Genomic DNA, 18,529 nt, shown 5'->3' on the forward strand with positions numbered 1-18,529 from the left:
TCCCCTCGCATCCATTGCGCGCCAACACAACCTTAACATCATCTCCTACGCAGACGACACCCATCTGATCCTCTCCCTCACCAAAGACCCAAATACCGCCAAAACCAACCTACACGAAGGGATGAAAGAAGTAGCCGAGTGGATGAAGAACAGCCGTTTAAAACTGAACTCGGACAAAACGGAAGTCCTCATCTTAGGATCATCCCCCTCCGCCTGGGACGATTCATGGTGGCCACCGGCTCTGGGAACCGCACCCATACCAACGGATCACGCACGTAACCTGGGCTTCATCCTGGACTCCTCCCTCTCGATGACCAGACAAGTCAACGCCGTATCATCATCATGCTTCAACATCCTACGCATGCTCAAAAAAATCTTCCGTTGGATCCCCACCGAAACAAGAAAGACGGTCACCCATGCACTGGTCACAAGCCGACTGGACTACGGAAACACCCTTTACACCGGAACCACAGCCAAACTACAGAAAAAACTCCAACGCATCCAAAACGCCTCAGCCAGACTCATCCTAGACGTCCCCCGCCAAGCTCACATTTCCGGTCACCTGAAAGACCTCCACTGGCTCCCCGCAACAAGAGAATAACGTTCCGTCTCCTCACCCACGCACACAAAGTCCTCTACAACCTAGGACCTGAATACCTCAACACACGCCTGTCCTTTTACACCCCCACCCGCCAACTTCGATCGTTCAATCAAGCCCTCGCCGCAATTCCACGCATCCAAAGATCCACCATGGGGGGAAGATCCTTCTCCTACTTAGCGGCCAAGACCTGGAATTCTCTCCCCCCCCCCACCTCCGCCTTACACAGAATCACCTCTCCTTCAGAAAACAACTAAAAACTTGGATATTCGATAAGTAAAGTACCCCCCCTCCCGCAAGCGCCTTGAGACCCTCTGGGTGAGTAGTGCGCTATACAAATTTTAAACTTGAACTTGAACAGAGGAAACAAAAAGCTGATGTGGACAAATTGTTGGCAGATTTAAAAAATGCAGAACAGGAACTCATTTTGGATATCAGAGCACATCGAGATAGCGAATTGGCACAAATAAAGGTTGCACGCTTTAATGCAAAGATCAATAGTGTTTTGAGTCGTGATATATCTCTCAGCTAGATGAATTTTATACTGACATGCTATGAGTATGGGGAAGCGGTTGGGAGATGTTTGCTTAAAGACTTCGTGGACGACAGACATCACAGCGCATTGCGACCCTACAGAACAACCAGGGCAGTCTTGCTGAGACGATGGATGGTATACTGCAGGTTTTTCAACAGTACTATACTGAATTGTATACCCAAGAATATCTTTCTCAAGATCAGATTGATCAGTTTGTGGCTAGATTTGATATACTCATGGTGGAACCCATTTTTAGAGAGGAGCTGGAAGCCCCAATAACGATGCTAGAGCTTGAGATTGCAATTAAGGCCCTCGCGCTTGGGAAAGCTACCGGTCCGGATAAATTGCCTTTAGAGGTCTATCGCTTGCTATTTCCTATCATCAAAGATGATATGCTCGCCACTTTTATCGCTGCTCAAGCTAGCAACCCTCCTCCCTCATGGGACGAAGCGAGCATAGTGGTATTCCAAAAGAAAGACAAATCCCCATATCTTCCGGGGTCTTATAGACCTATTTCATTAATTAATGTTGATACCAAGATATATTCTCAAATTTTCGCTAGTCGTTCACTTCAAGTTGTACCATCATTGGTGTCTCATTACCAGCATGGCATTCTCACAGGCAGAAGTACTGTTAACCATCTACACTGTGTGATTGCTGTCCTGGATTATGCATCTGTATTTTCCAAAGATGTTGGCTTGGTGTTTTTAGATGCTGAAAAAGCATTTGACCGTGTGACGTGGGGCTTTTTATGGGCTATTATGGGCAAAATGGGGTTTGGACCCCAATTTTTACTCGCCTTGCAAATCATGTATAAACGACCAAGGGCCAAGATCTGTGTGATAGGGCAGGAGTCATCATTTGTTTGTATCACTCGGGGTACACGGCAGGGATGCCCATGCTCGCCGTTATTATTTGCTATTTATATCGAGCCATTGTAGCAGCTGCTAGCTGCCTCTCAGTGTATACAATCAATGGCTGTGGGTGATAACTACGTTCGTGTCTTAGCTTATGCTGATGACATTGCGGTTATTACATCTGATCCGGAACAAGCACTTGGTGAAATTGAAAATATAACACAAGTGTATGGTAGAGTGTCTGGGTATAAATTGAATATTACTAAAACCCAGGTAGTGTGTACTGCTGGGCTATGCCTTAACGATTTACGTGTCACTCGCGAGGCTAAATATCTTGGTATTAAAATTAGAATATCACTCCAAGAGTTAGTCACTGTAAATTGGACTGATATATTACAATCAACTAAGCGCCAGTTGGAAAAGCTGGAGTGTATCCATTTAACACTGGTGGGGCGAAGAAACGTTTTAAAGATGTGTATTCTACCTAGGGTACTCTATTATTTCCAGACTGTACCGTTGGAGGTATCACACCTACAATTAATGATGCTGCAATCTATTGTAGATAGGTTTTTATGGGGTTGGAAATCTCCTCGTCGGGCGTCTAAATTCATGACACTCCCGCTTTCAAAAGGTGGATGGGGAGTTCCGAATTTTGCTTTTTATTATTTAGCCTGCCTTCTTCAGAACATGAAAATTCTGGTGACTGGGGGTGAACCACCAATATTTGAAAGTCCCAATATCTACTCAATGTTATTGGGATGCCAATCTCGCCAGGTGCTGCTACGTTTTCTCGAGCCAAGTTACTATAAAAGAACTAAATTTAAGACTGTATTAGCAGCATTTAAAGGATGGCGGTGGGTACGAAAAATCATCTCTCTTAATCGCATTCATTTCTCTACCCCCTGTGATTCAACAGAATTATTCCCATCTATATTTTGGGATAGTAAGATGCGGACATGGGCCGATAAAGGTATTGTTCGTTTGGGAAGTATGTTCGATGCTGGCATTATGGTTACATTTAAAGTTTAAAAAGAAAAATGTGCGATTCCACAGAATGATTTTTTTAAATATCTACAGCTACGGGATTTTATTTTTAAACATCAAAGCATTCTACTTATAGGCATTAACGACTTTCTTGTAGTCTTGAATAAACCCGCTAAGATTGGGATTTTATATAATAGTTTGCGGAGTACACAGCGCAACGATATTGATGTACAAGAGGGGAAATGGAGTACTAGACTTGGCATCCCTGACTTGTTTGTTCATGAATCAATTAATATTGCTGCTAAAATCATTTTGACTGCCAATTTACGTTCCCAACATTACAAAACATTATTTAATTTATACCACTCACCCGCTAAGATGATGAAGTGGGGAAATATCCATAATGGTAAATGCTATAGGTGTCAAACCGATATGGCAGATATTGTGCATATATTTTTTGACTGTAGTGTATTGAAACCTTTTTTTGTATCTATCGCACAACTTCTATCAAATATTTTAAATTTTGATGTGTTGATATCTAGAGAGATGATGATGCTTGGATTATGTAAAGATATGGATATTTTACCATTGTATTATCAAAATCGATACTTTTTTTATGGCTATGTCAGTTGCTCGATTGTGCATTGCCTCTATGTGGTTAAAACCTGAAGCGCCCTCATATGAGATGTGGCGGGCAACATTTTATAATGTGTTCTATTTGGAATTTAATCTTTACCGTATCAAATCATGGAAAAAGAAACAACTGGGGATTAAAATTTGGCAGCCTATGATCAATCATTTAGAAGCTTAGACTAATTTGTAGATTCATTGCTTAATCATCTTTTTTTTGAGCCTGTATGTGCCATGATAGCTTGCTTTCAATGTGTTCTAATATATATGTAGTATGATAGCTAACGGATTGATATCTATATGTGTTTGTATTTGTTTTGATTATGCTATGAACTGAATAATAAAAAAAAAAAAAAAGGAAGGGTGGATTAGTTAAGGAACAATAGTTGTTTAGGTCTCTGGGTCCGCTCCCTATTTTGTATTAATTTAGGAGTCATGTGACTTGTCCTCATTCTAGGTTGTCTGTAACGGTTCATTGTGCAAAGTATGAATTTATGATCCTCATCATCCACACTACTAGCAGTGACCCCTTTATTTCTTTCAGAACAGATGATGGTGTGGGTTCTCAAGCATTTGATGATGGTCTTAGCTTTGGTGATGATGCTAAAAATGTCGATCTGGGTGATTTCTTTGAATGTCGGCCAATGGGTCTCTGATATATGGATTAAGCCTTTGTCTTTTTGCTACCTTGTTGTGTGTGCGAGGGAATGCTCAGTCTTTTCAATCTTTTCTTGAAGAAGTTTAAGAACTCCTCACATGTTTTTCAACACATCAGTAATTGTCATTAGGCTCAGCATTGTGGCATTCTTTAGAATTTCAAAACGTTTCTTTGGTTCATTTTTAGCTTTGTTCATTACCCTATTTTTAAATAAGGATTTTGCTTCAAGGGTGTGTTTTGTGGTTTATTCTTATTGATCAGAGTATGGACAGTTTCTTTGTCGGAAGGTTTCTCCACCATCATCATTTATTCTTTCAAAAGGCCTTTCTTCCTTTCTTTACTCAGTTTCATTGAGAACCATGTCTAATGTTTTGCTTTTTTGCATTTTCAAGGTTTTAGGAGCAAGCTCATCTATCATCCTTATTACGATATTATCATATAGGTTAGTGAGGTCATTTGGGTTTAATGATCCTATCATTGTTTTGGTAGAATGGAGTCTATCATCAGTTTTCCTTCTTTAGAAATTAGTCACTCCAGCACAGCTTCTTTTCAGTGAGTCAGTGATGTACAGATTGCCTGAAATGGTTACTGTTTAGGTAAGTTGTTAGGAGAGATGTTATAGGGTCACACCAATGCAGATTGAAGTCTCCAAGAAGATGCTATTGTCTAACTTGACCTCGCTTTTCATGAAGAGACACATGTCTGTGACAACAGGAGCTGCACAAACCAAAGAAGTGATACTCTGCACCTGTGCCAACCTTCCTAGACCTGCATGAATGCTGATTGTCCTGGACCAAAGGTTGGTTAGAGGGACTCCTGTGACAGCTAAAGGCATCATTAGACTCCCCTGGACTAGTGGCACTAGTCCCCTGAAACAGCAAGTAAAAACAAAGTACCGTAACTTAAGAATCGTTCGCCATCGGGCCCTCCGAGAGATCACCCGGAAGTTGATGGAGATGTGCATTGAGGAAAACGTAATCCCCACCTGCCCAAAGTTTAAGGCAGCTACCATGTTCCCCAGGACATTGAAATAACTTACTACTGTGGGTACTGCTGCCAAGGTTTGTTGATTGGCAGCCTGGCAATCACCCCTTTAGTCAACGCTGAACCTCGAGGGAACACCGCAAAACCTTCATACGAAGTCAGAAGTCACTCTGTTGTCAAATTGTTGCTGTTTCCCACCAGCACTGAGTAAGCAGTAAAATCAGCGCTCCTACAGCTTTCTCTTCAGCACCAAGGACGGTCAGGACAACTCTGCACCCTGGCTTCTAGAGCCAGGTAAAATTTAACTGACTGTCTGGGCTTGGTCCTGGGACTCGCATCACCTTTAACCTCCTGGGGTTTCTCTCAACTTGACCTGCAAGTGACCGATTGTCACTCCCACATTTTCCCATTGACTGCAATGTAAAAGTTCTGCAGTAGTGAATAGCTGGGATTTATGTTTTTTCTAAAATCCATAACTCTGGGTATATGTATCTGATCTTGTTTGCTTTGGTGTCTAAATTAAGACAAAAATATGCTTTATTTTAATAAACAGGTGTCATATTTTTTTTGAGTCATGCCAATTACTTATTGTCCATGTTGGTACTTTGAAATGCTTAGCACATGTTCCTCTAGTGCAGCCTGACTGCTGTTTGTCAATACCAGGATTGAGCTAAGGATTTATTATTGTGACTACAAGGACCATCTTTGGGGTTTTGTGAGAGTATTGCATGACGAAGCCTAACCAGCATAACCACATAATACTCCACCTCTCTACAATCACCCAAAGGGTTACAATGTACCCTGAAAATTATAAGAGATCACAAGATGAACAGCCCTGTAGTTGCCTGTGTGACGGCTCGATACATGAAATTATGCATTGAGCAAGTGGTCGAAATGTTGGCATTTTAAATAAAGCACTTGGACTACGAACACCCAGTTGAAAGAAAGGGAATGTCAGCACCCTGCCCTTCTTTTGGGGTGTAGGCGACTGTATTGTAACAAAGTTTCTTTAAAATAATAAAACACTGCCGGCTTAACTTTAAGAATGTGTCTACTTGTTGAATCTCAGTACTTTTACTGCACCACATGAGCACTTCATTTGTCATGATTGTACCAACATATACTTTTTTTTATTTTTTCAACTAATATTGTTGAAATAAATTAGCCGATACATTTTTAATGGAACATTGAGCTTGGTGGTCTTCAATGAATGTATTGAATGCAAATTAATATGGAGGAAGAATTAATGCTCTCCAAACATAATTTGTAATGTATCTGAAACAATTTTGACAGAACCACTTCTGATCTTACTGATTATCTACCCCGGAACTGCAGAACACAGTGTTTCTACATTAGTCATTAGGCTGATTTAGAGTCACAACTGTGGCACAGTAGCCTTTCCTCCAAGCCCCCTGTCCCTTTGCCTGATTTATGTAGGCGGGTGTTGGGTATGTCAGATATGGTGCCTACTCTGGCACTATCACTGACATACTACTCTGATTACTCAATGGAGTACAGGCCATCTGAATTTTGACAATATTACTGACCTTCCTCAGTTTTCACTCTCACTTACCACTGTGAAAAAAACTGTCGGAAGGGTCATTGGGAATGTTTAAATGACCCCCACACCATTGGAGTCAACTCCCATGGTATGGGAGTTATTAGTCTTTGTATTTTTCAAAAATAAAAATCCCCTTTTGAGATTTTGTGTTTGGAAAACACAAAAACAAGTTAAAACTTTGAGTGAAGGTCACCAACTAGTCCATAAAACTTTTAAAACATTGCCCCCACCCAGGGTCTAAGCACACAGCCACCGCTTCCAGGACTGGAGGCGTGAGGACAGCGGAGCCTGGCCTTCTGTCAACCCTTCAACCCCTGTGAGCCCCCTCTCCAACAACTTCTGTTGTAGTCAAACAAAGTGCTGTTGCAGCCGGACAAGAGCGAGGAATCAGTGAACTTTTCCCAGGTATGGGGGCGAGGGACCCATGACCGGCTGATTGTCTTCGAAGTTACTCCAGTGGACCCGAGCCTACACGCCTCCTCTCCCTTCCTGACTTTGATTTCTGAACTATGTACCCCCCCGGACTTCTCCTGGCACTCTAATTCATACTCACTGGGTCACACTCATGGACTTCATTACGTTTTTTCTTTTGCCCTGCCCGCCATTTTGCTGCTGTTCTCGTTTCTTTTGCCCTGCCTGCCATTTTGCTGCTGTTCTCAGCCGCTTTTCTTAAGTGTTTCTTCCTTTTTCTGATTTGCCTTTTCTCCTTACCCTTGTATCCCTCCCACCCTCCCTTGTGTTGTGACTGCGTCCCCCCTCCGACCCCACTTAATGGAACTCTGCTCTCCTGGTTTTTTGGGTCTTGACCTGAGAAAATCTACTATTTGTATATATATATGTATATAGAGATAACTCTATTCACTAGTATATGCAGTAGACCTTTGTGCTCTCTACCATTCCTATTTGACTCTTAGAGTATATCCATCTGTATCCCTTCATTATGTATATAGAGATAACTCTAATCACTAGTATATGCAGTAGATCTTTGTACCATCTACCATTCCTATGTGACTCTTAGAGTATATCCATTCGTATCCCTTCCTTGAAAGACTTTACTACCTTTACATTTGCAATGTTTTTTTGTATCTCTTCCTTGTGTGACTTTATAACTTGTACATTTGCAATTTTTTTTTCTGTTTGTATCTTTTATGTAACGCATGTAATCCTAAATCCTTATGTATCGCAACTGGTTCTTATGTAAAGTGCTCTGACACCTTCGGCTAATGTTCGCGCTATATAAAATCGCATTAAATAAATGAAAAATAAATAAAAACAGGAACTGCCATGATGGTGGTTCCTGCCAATGTTAAGAGATATCCATCTTGCCGGCAATCAATGCACAAAAGTAGAGCTCCCAAATTCTGCATAGATAATAAAAGCTATGGGAAGTGGTGTACAATTTGACGTGTATGCATCTTAACTGGCCTCTGCCAGTAGTCCACATTTTAGGATTGTGTCTCACTTAGTAGCAACAAGTTCTCCCGATCAGAAATTTCACATGGCTCAGGTTTCCTCTTCTCTTAGTCCATGTGAAGGCATTAAATCAGGTGGTATGTGGTTCTTGGTATGATTATGGGTACCGTTTGATAAACAAATAGCTTTCTTGTCTTTAATTCTGTGTGGTTTTGCTGATGGTCTTTAGGATTCTGGACGCATTCAAAAACCTAAGTGGCACATGAATCCAGATACTATTGCATACATTTAGTCTCCCAGTGCCAGAGGATCTCTCTACTCTTTTTGAATGGAAGGTACGGAGGTTCTTTTGGTTCTTCTTTTGTTACGTTATAGCCCTACTTTCTCTCAATGTAAGTGTGTGGATAGGCAGCCTTCTTTTTCATTAGTAAAGAGAGAAGTCGGTCTTACTTAGTCTTATAAGGATTTTGATGGGTCGATGACTAAGCCCCCAGTATATAATGTGTAGTCCAAAATGGGAGATTGCTTGGTGCTGAGTAGACTCTCACATTACATGAACTAATGTTAGAGTCTGGATGGCAGGTGTGCCCTGTTCTCCTTTCATCCTGTTTACTCTTTTAGTAAAATATAGACTTTGTGGGGGTGATACCAAAATATTCTGTGCATCCAGCATGCCTTGCTGTCAGTTCACCACTGCTGTGCTATGGTGGGGCTAAGTCTGCTGAAGCAGATGATCAGGCTTGTGTCTCTGCCTCATGACGGCAGCAGCTGGTAAGGTGGCCTGTCTGAAACAGTCTTGGTGTCCTTCAGCTTTTGCGATGAATTGAAGAGAGTTCACAATGAGCCCCATATCTACCATTTCCAGCCCACAAATGGGTGACAAGATGAGTGTAGGCAGTGGGTCGCATTGGGCCTACTATGGAACTGTTGGGCCCTGTGATTGCTCCATCTTGGCGATGACAGCAAATGCAATCTTATGCTTTTTGGGGGCTCACTCCCTCATCATTCTGCCACTCAATGATTTTCCTAAGTCCACCTCTTATCAAAAAGATATTCGGCCACAGGCAATCTGAAGGTGGATTGATTAACCATTTCATGGCGAAATCTGGTAGATTCACCTATATAAATGGAGACCCTTAGTCTGCATTTTAAAAACTATAGTAGAGTTCCCATTGTTCTTTATTCAACTTGATGGGCTACCTACTGCAATTATTAGGTAGTTTGTGTATTGGCTATATTTATGGATTCTTCCTGGTTTTAGACCAAGTTGCTCTATGTCTTGAATAAACATTAGGAAATAACTATGATCTGTAAAAAAAAAGTATCAAAAAACATACCAACACCCAGGCCACAATTCTCTCACTGACGTTCATTAACTCTCTAACTCAGTCATTCACGCATTCATTCAGTTCAGTAACTGCTGTGGGACATTGTTCACATGCACCGGGGTGCAGCATTCATCACTAGTAACAGTGCCTTTCTGAGAAGACCTGACCACCTACACCATCCTTGTTTCCTTTGTTATAGGAGTGTCCTTGGTGGATAAAGAGGAGTTTTTAGACCATGGTCAAAAACAATCTTTTTCAAGAGTCTTGCCTGCTGTGTCATTGTGCCCGGGCTCCCTGGTGCAGTGATCAAGATTGATAGCTAGCTCTACCCTTCCAGGCAGTCTTGGTGTTCTACCTCTCCCCCATCTGATTTGAACATTCACAGATCATGGTGGTGTTTATAGGCTATGGCCAGGGACTCTAAACACATAAAAGGTGATGAGAGGGATGCTTGTAATAATTATAACTACTGATAATTGCTTGGGGGACCATTCCAACCGATCGTACATTTACCCAACATGCCACCTCAGTTTAGGCCCAGCCATATGCAACTTAGGGCTAGATGTAGGTAAAAAGGTTTTACAGATTCTAAAATACAAAATTTTCACCGATTCGGTATTTTAGAATCGGTAAAACCTATATCGGTAATTATTCAGTATTTTTTACCAAATCGTAAAGATTCGGTAATAACCGAATCGGTATTTCCCGATTTGGTAATTGCCATTCATTCCTATGGGCTGGGAGGCCCATAGGAATGAATGTCAATTACCGAATCGGTTAATACCGATTCGGTAAAATTGTGAAATAGTCAAGGGTTGTAGGTTGTCACTTTGACACCCTGTTGCACCCCTGATTAGTGCTTGTGTGCCATGTGGCACACATACATGCCCTAAGTGCATGTATGTGTGCCACATGGCACAGGTGTAAATGCACATATTTGCATTTACATAGGAATTCGTTATTTACCACCAACTAATAGTTGGTGGTAAATAAAGAATCCTTAAAGCCCTGTAGCACTGTTTACATTTCAAAATACAGATTCGGTAATTTTACCGAATCGGTAAATTTACCGATTCGGTAAAATTACCGATTCGGTAAAATTACTGATTCGGTAAAATTACCGAATCTGTATTTTTTCATGCCCTACATCTCAGTATCCAAATACCGGTCGGTAACGGCTAAAAATTGGTATTTTCGCCCGTTACCGACCTGTATTTGGATACCTACATCTGGCCCTTGGTCTTGATGCTGTGCAAATAAGAACAGTCCCGCTCCAACTGCCAAGCCAGGTCTTCCTTGAACCAGAACACAAGCAATCCACGGACGGTTTTGCCCTGATTTGGGCTCATCAGTCAGGTGTATCTTAGTTCCAGTGAGCATGGGGCCCACTTCTGGGAATACACTTGCCACTTAGGCCGGTACAGCAAACACACAAAAGGTGCAAAAGGACTTACCTCTGGCAATCACTCTGGTAGCATTCAAACCCATCATCCAGCCATCTGCAAATCATTAAGAATAGTCATGCTATGTGGCCTTGGTCATCCCCTCTCCTTCTAAATATACATAGGCACACAGTCATGGGGCTATAGTGTAAGGCCAAGTACTCTCCATCCATGCATTCCTACCAACTGTTTTACATTGCGCCTTTGCTCCAAGCTGCAGTATCCATTACAGGTGTGTCATCCATAATGGATGGTCTTGAAAACCTACTATTATGTAATGTGCATGTGGCTATGGACATGGTCCTAGGAATTTAGTAAGTACTCCTGGTTTTGGTGGTAGTGTTGAAGGATTCACTAACGTGCCTCCTCACCTGTCAGCCATGTCTACATTCCCACATGCGGAGGAGCATTGCACTACTGCTCCAGATTACTCCTAGGTACATTGTTTTCACTTCCTGGGTGACCTTATCCACCTCAACTTACCTGATTCCATCTGCTCATATGTGTTCTCAGCTGCATTCATGTCCCTGGATCTTCGATTTTCTTTCTCAGATTTATCTATTTCTAGATCCCTTCCAGCCATGAATATTATGTTAGTGCTTTCTGGTGCAGTGGCCTTCACCATATCACGGTGTAATATTTGCTCGGCCTCCCTCTCTGCTTACATCTATATTTGTGCACTATAATTGCAGAGAAATACTGGCCTTGGTCTTGGACTTTCTATTTCCCATGCCTTCTGTTGCAGGCCATTTGCAATAGTAAACAAAGGTAGACCTGGATGCAGGGATGAACATTAGGCCTTCTTCTTGCTAGTCAGCAGTCATACCGTCACCTTTGTTGTCTTCCATCCATGTCCTAGCAGAGACCTATACACCAGAATCTAGTACTTTCAATCTCTAAATGACTGCATGCTACAGGAATGACACCTGTGCTGAGGTGTGCACAGATGGTCAGGGGTAAGCTATTGTCATCTTCCCCTCCCATCTTTTTATTCAGAAACTCAAGCTATAGCCTAGAGATTGCTATTAATACATCTGTGTGTGCTACAGGAACTCCAGCAAGCTCTCCAAGGTACCACTCGGTTTCTGATCTTCATCCCTACTTTCTAGCTACTTTTCGAATTCTACAACTTAAATGTTTGCACAAAATGGTTCTAGGATATGTGGTAAACTGTGAGTTTCCTTTGTGGGCATGACAATAAAGGCAAACACACAAACACACTCTGATTACTAACATGAATCTTCACTCAATGAGCAGCAGACAAATCCGTCCATCAGTCCAAAGTTTTTTTTATTTCTTTAATGCTTCCTTAGTTTACCTTTGGAAACAGTAAACATATTATGGTTTTGAAAGCCCCCTGGGTAAGATTTTTAGTATAAACATCTGTCCTCTGGAATCCTATAACTATGAACTTGATGGCGAAACAGGCCTTCTTTAGTTCTGCAAAATACAATCACAGCCATTAAAGGGTACTGTTGTATTTTCAACTATCGGACATTTGAAGACGTTTTTGTCTGCCTATAGAGCCTAATCTTTTGCCTTATAGAGCCTAATCTTTTGCCTTTTCCTTTCTCTTTGTTTCCCTGGTTTATGATTTCAGATGCCGTGTAGGTGAAAACTGGTGGTACAGAGGAGCGCATTGTGAGGAGTATGTATCAGAGCCTCTTGTTGTTGGGATTGCAATTGCTTCCGTACTTGGCTTCCTTTTTGTAGCATCGGCAGTTATCTTCTTCCTGGCAAGGACTCTTAGAGGACATAACACAAAGAGTGACAAAGAAGACTCTTCCGGGTAAGCACTGACTCATAATAGAACATGGGATGGTTCTTCTGGCTTTCTGTGACAAAAACAAATCTGTGAAGTTTTGGAGAATCCGCTTTTGATTAAGACCTACAGTATCTGAGAATGAGTTGTTCTGTATATTTTTAGGAACTAGAAAACACTGGGATGGCCACATACGATGCTTTTCCAAAACTACATAACAGTTTTACCTTAAATTTCCTCTCTGTTTCTGAATTTCTAGTTTGAAATGTATACAGTACAACAGTTATGATGGTTACTGTGCTGGTATTTGTGTCAGGCAGCAGTGGGTCCCAATTCTCGCTTAAAAGCTTGACGCACAGTGTGTTTGTGGGAATATCAGCCTGTCATGTGGTGATAAATGATCTTATGTAAAAATAATTTGGGAGGAGTTAAATCTCATTGTATGTTATAGAAGTATCTCTACTTTCCGTCCATAAAGAGCGAATTCCATACTATTGTATTTTAAATATCATACTATAAAGTATATATATATATATTTAAAAAAAACTTTATTTATCATTATATTTCAGTATTACATGTTACAAGCACATCATGTAGGTGTTACCATTTCTCTCATACATCACAAAGAACTATAAACACCCCCCCCCACCCTCACTTTAGGAAGGAAGCCATGACTACGGGTGAGCATCTTACTTCAAATCCCCATAACGCAAGTTCTAAGTCAAGTTATAGGCACAGTGGATACGTGAGTCAGTCATGATATTACAATTAAGATACAAGAGTTACAGTTATCAGAGTTGTCAACAGCAGGAAGTGGAAATGACTCAGCCAGTACAGGAGTTTCAAGGTAGACATAGTAAGTAAAAGTTCAAAGCATGCAGTTCAAATAGGCGTCAGCACATTTGTGATAAATAGGAGCTTACACGTCTGCCCCCCTCTCATCAGCTTCCTCTTCATCCTCCCCTTGATGCGTCCTGAGGTATGCCAAGAATGGGCCCCAAATGTCCCTAGGCCTGGAGTGTAGGGGCATCAGTTCCGCATATGCATGTAAATTCTCCTTCCACAGTACAATGTCCCTTATCCACCCTTTAAACTGGGGCGCCCTGCCTCTCCCCCAGCGGCACGCCACCTGTCGCTTCGCCAGTAGCAGACCCAGCGATAGTAACTTCCTGTGCGGAGTGGGAATGTGTGTGGTCAGGCCCAGGAGAGTGGTCAGTGGCGACGTTGCAATGGTGATTCCCAGCATGTCGGCTAGCGCTGCTCGGGCTTCTTCCCAATACTCCGCCACTCTAGGGCAGCTCCAAGCAAGATGTAAGAAGTCCGCCGGGCCCTGGCGGCACAGATGGCATTTGTCATCTGCCGCAGTCCCAGCCTATGTAGGCACTCCGGCGTGTGATATAGTCTGTGCAGAAACTTAAAATGAAGTATCCTGAGTCTGGTACTGCCGGAAATGCGTTCTCTCTGTGTGCATGCAATCTCCCACTGCTCATCCGTGAGGGGAACAGTCAGATCTTTGTCCCAGGCCGCACGAGCCCTGGTCGGTTCCTGGGGAGGAGTCGACCTGCATCTAGTATATAAGATAGATATAGCGTGTTTTAACGTCTCACCCTGTAGCATCAAATGCAGAGATTGAAATATCTCCGGTTCCGCCGGGAAGTCAGGACAAACGTCCTTCACACACTGTTTCAGCCTCGTATAGAGGAACAGATCCATGAATGCAGGTGGTTCTTCACCGAAAAATTGATCTCGAGTGCGGAATTTCCCATCAAGGAACAGGTCTCCACACGTGTGATAGCCAAGGCGAACAAGCATATTTTGACATATTTTCTCAGCGGTGACCTTCAATAGCGGACACGCTTGTAGTGGCAATTTGGGGGAATATAGACGTGTGATGCCCTCGGCCTTCGCCAACCAGTGAATTGCCTTCACAGTGCAGTCCACCGTAGTGGGGTCACGATTACCGGGCTTATAAGGGGCAAATACATACCCCGCCGGGGGGACAGGCGTCATGTGGCCGTCTTCCACAGCCAAATGAGGCATGTAGGGGGGGGGGTAAAACCAATAGGCCGCGAAATGCGCCTGCGCGCTGTGGTAGTATTGTTCGAAATCCGGCACGTCAAACCCGCCAAACCTATATGGCAGCATCATAGTGTCCAGCTTCAGGCGTGCCTGCTTCCCTCCCCAGATTAGCCGCACAAGTTGTGTCTTAAGAGTGGCAAAGAAATGCGCCCCGGGGTAGTAAGGAATGTTCGTAAACAGGTATAAGAATTTAGGCACTATCACCATTTTGATGAGCGATATGCGCCCTGCCATTGACAATGGGAGCTTAAGCCAGGAGGTGATGTTATCCGTTACCTTGGAAATTACCCTGCCATAGTTGGACCTCATAAGCGTGTCTTTATCTCTGGAAATATAGATCCCCAGGTAGCGAAAGTCAGATTCTTCCCACTGTAGGGGGAAGTCCAGGGGCTGGGAGATCGTGCGGTCAGTCAGCGGGAACACAGCCGATTTACCCCAGTTCATTTGTACACCCGCAAATGCTCCAAATTTCGTGATTTCACGCAGCACAGGGTTGAGATTTTCCCCTGGGTTGCACACGTAGAGGGTGATATCGTCTGCATAAAGGGAGACGAGCACATGGCGGGTAGGGTAGTTGAGACCTCTATGATTATGATGCTGACGCAGTTTAGCCGCTAAGGGCTCGACTGCAATAGCAAATAAGACGGGCGACAAGGGGCATCCCTGTCTCGTCCCCCTGTTTATCCGAAAGGGGTCAGAGCGCGCCCCATTTAGCAGCACTCTAGCCAATGGCGCTTCATACAGGAGCTTGATCCACCTAAGAAACGGTCCTGGCATCCCCATGTAGGCCAGAGTCCCAAACATGTAATCCCATTCCAGGGAGTCAAACGCTTTGGTAGCGTCTAGAAAGACGGCTACCGCCGCGCATTTAGGGTTGATGTCTTGGATGATCGCAAGCAGTGTGCGCAAATTGTGCGAGGTGGCCCGATTAGGTACAAAGCCCGCCTGATCAGACAAGACTAATTTTTCAAGTAGTAGATTCAATCTGGTGGCAAGGACTTTGGCTAATATTTTCGTGTCACTGTTCAGCAAAGATAGGGGCCTATAAGAGTCGCATTGATTGGGGGTCTTACCAGGCTTAAGCAGGGACAGTATGTGCACTTCTCGCATAGTGTCTGGGAGTACGCCCTCTTCCAGCGCTTCATAAAATACTGCCTTAAGGATGGGGGCTAGGATGTGGACATAGGATTTGTAAAAATCGATGGGGATCCCATCCGATCCTGGGCATCTGTCAGAGGCCATGCGCATTATGGCGTCCTTAATTTCGTCTACCTCAAGATCGGCCGGCAAGAATTTTTACTGCCCTGGGCCTAGCCACGCAAGAGCCACGTCCTCAAAGTAGCTCTCTAGTGACACCGTAGCACTGCGTTGTGAGGTGTAAAGCGTTTTATAATACTCGGTCAGTATTTCCAATTGTTCCGGCAGCAATCTACTCGTTCCACCTTGGTCATCTTGAAGTTCCGTAACATAGTTTTGAAAGCGCGGAGGTCGCACAGCCCCAGCCAATGACCGGCCCGGTCTATCCCTTTCCCCATATCTCCTCGCAGAACCTGGCTTCCCTCGAAATTTACATTCTCGCTCAGCTTCCTCAGTGTATTCCAACAGTTTCTCCCTAATACGCGCTTGTATGGGGGAGGGATCTGCAGCGCTCCTAGCCTCTCGCTCCAATGCTTTCAGCTCAATCTCCAAAGTGTGTAGGGTACCCCGCAATGCCTTCAGTATGCCCCTCCTTAGCAATGCACCAACCTCTGACAGTCACTTTGAAGGCCTCCCAAACAGTTGTAAGACTTGCAACTGAGCCAGTATTCCTAGGGAAGAAGTCGACTATCTCCTGCTCCAGTTCAGACCGAAAAGCAGCGTCCTGCAGATGTGAGGGATTCAGCCGCCAGCCAAGATAGGGAGCAGTATCTACAGGTATTTGCAGGGAGAAGTGCACAGGGGAATGATCTGAAAAAGTCCTAGCCATATGCGTCGCCCCTCGGACCCAGTTCGTCATTCCCTTCGCCAAAAACACATAATCCAGCCGAGCCCAGGTGTTATGAACAGAGGAGTGGTGTGTGCACTCTTGGTGTGACTGGTGTAAGAAGCGCCATGCATCAATTAATCCCTCCCCTTTGACTATGTTCTGCAAGGCGCGCTGAGAGATGGTATAATGTGCCGGTGTGGCCTGTGTCCTGTCCCATGCCGGATCCACTACGGTATTGAAATCCCCTCCCCATATGAGATATCTACACCCCAGCGTTCTCACCTTGCCATGTAACAGTTGCAGGTAGTGAGGGTCATCCACATTAGGCCCATAGTAGTTCACAAAAGCAATGTCATGCGTCTGTAGGGAACCCCACAACAAGCAGTACCTGCCATCTGGATCTTCGTCTCTCCCCCTTTCCACAAAATACAGCCCATGTTTAATCAAGATAGCCACCCCCCGTGCGTAGGAGGAGTATGATGCAAAACAACCATGCGAGGCCCATCTGGATGCAAATTTAGGGGTGGATCCTCGTGCCAGGTGCGTTTCCTGCAGGAAAGCAATATTAACATGGTGTCTATCCAAGTATCCTAGTACTTGCCTCCGTTTTCGGGGGTCATTAAGCCCTCTCAGATTCCACAACATCACGCTAACGCCTGGAGTAGTATCTACCTGCCTATCCTGCATTTACAGAAAAAGAAAACAGTTGATCTCCCGCTGAAGACACTCTTCCACACGCAACATTCAACCACTCGACTCACACATCCCTTTTGGTTCCCAACCCGGCCATTCCCCTCCACTAACTGAACATCCCACCTTAAACTGAACTCCCCGCCCTCCCCTGTCCTCCCACACCGGCTGCCCCAACCTGCCAGAGAATGATATCCCCCCCCCAATCGAAAACCTGTCCCCAGATGTCAACATGCACCCAAAGGAACCAATGAACCGTAACTAAATAAAACCCAGTGGTGTTTGCCAAACAAGGGGTATTGCCCTCAGTGGGGGCTGCTAGGAACTCCCGCCAGTACCGTCACACCTCCCTATTTCACCCATCTACAACCACCTGGGTCTCAGGAGTCGCTTTGACGGGACGGGGGTGGGCGGCCAAGAGTCATATCGTGCTTCAAGCAGTATTAGTGTCATACTTCACCCTCCCGATGTTCAGCCATAGGGCTCTCAGGCCCGCAGTCCCAGCATCTTCAGGTGGCAATCCTCAAGAGGGTTCAGATAAAGGCGAGTTAGAACGCGATCTCCTCCTCCTAGCTGTCTCACGAGATGCTGATCGCCTGTCTTGTTTCAGGAAGTCCTCCGCCTGCTGGGGCCTTGAAAAGATATGTTGTCGGCCTCTGTGATGGATACGTAGTCTCGCAGGGTAAAGCATCGCGTACTGGATGCTGCGGGTTTGATGTTGTTTTTTCACTGCTTGGAACTTTCGACGAGCTTCCTGCACCATTTGGGTGAAATCAGGGTAAAACGATAAAGTGGTATTCTCATGTCGCACTTCTCCCTTTTCCCTTGCCAGGCGAAGAAGCGTGTCCCTGTCTCTGTAATTTAGGAATTTCATAATGACCGGGCGCGGCGTGGCACCCGGAGGGGGCTTTGGTGCCAAGGAGCGGTGCGCGCGCTCAATAACAAGATGTGCCGAGAAGGCGTCGTGGCCAAATACTTCAATCAGCAACCGTTCCATGTAGTCCTCCATTCGCCCTGTATTGGTGGTTTCGGCCCGGCCCAG

At 44.2% G+C, this 18,529-nt stretch overlaps 1 protein-coding gene across 1 annotated transcript in view; it reads left to right on the forward strand.

Moving 5' to 3' along the window:
- LOC144773828 (interphotoreceptor matrix proteoglycan 2-like) overlaps window positions 1–18,529 on the forward strand; it is an 815,142-nt gene that overhangs the window by 788,928 nt on the left and 7,685 nt on the right. Inside the window, exon 16 of the mRNA XM_078658923.1 lies at window positions 12,591–12,779. Coding sequence (XP_078515049.1) covers window positions 12,591–12,779 — 189 coding nt within the window. The remainder of the gene's footprint in view (window positions 1–12,590; window positions 12,780–18,529) is intronic.

Source organism: Lissotriton helveticus, chromosome 8 (assembly GCF_964261635.1).
Source record: "Lissotriton helveticus chromosome 8, aLisHel1.1, whole genome shotgun sequence".
In the NCBI taxonomy this organism is placed as follows: domain Eukaryota; kingdom Metazoa; phylum Chordata; class Amphibia; order Caudata; family Salamandridae; genus Lissotriton; species Lissotriton helveticus.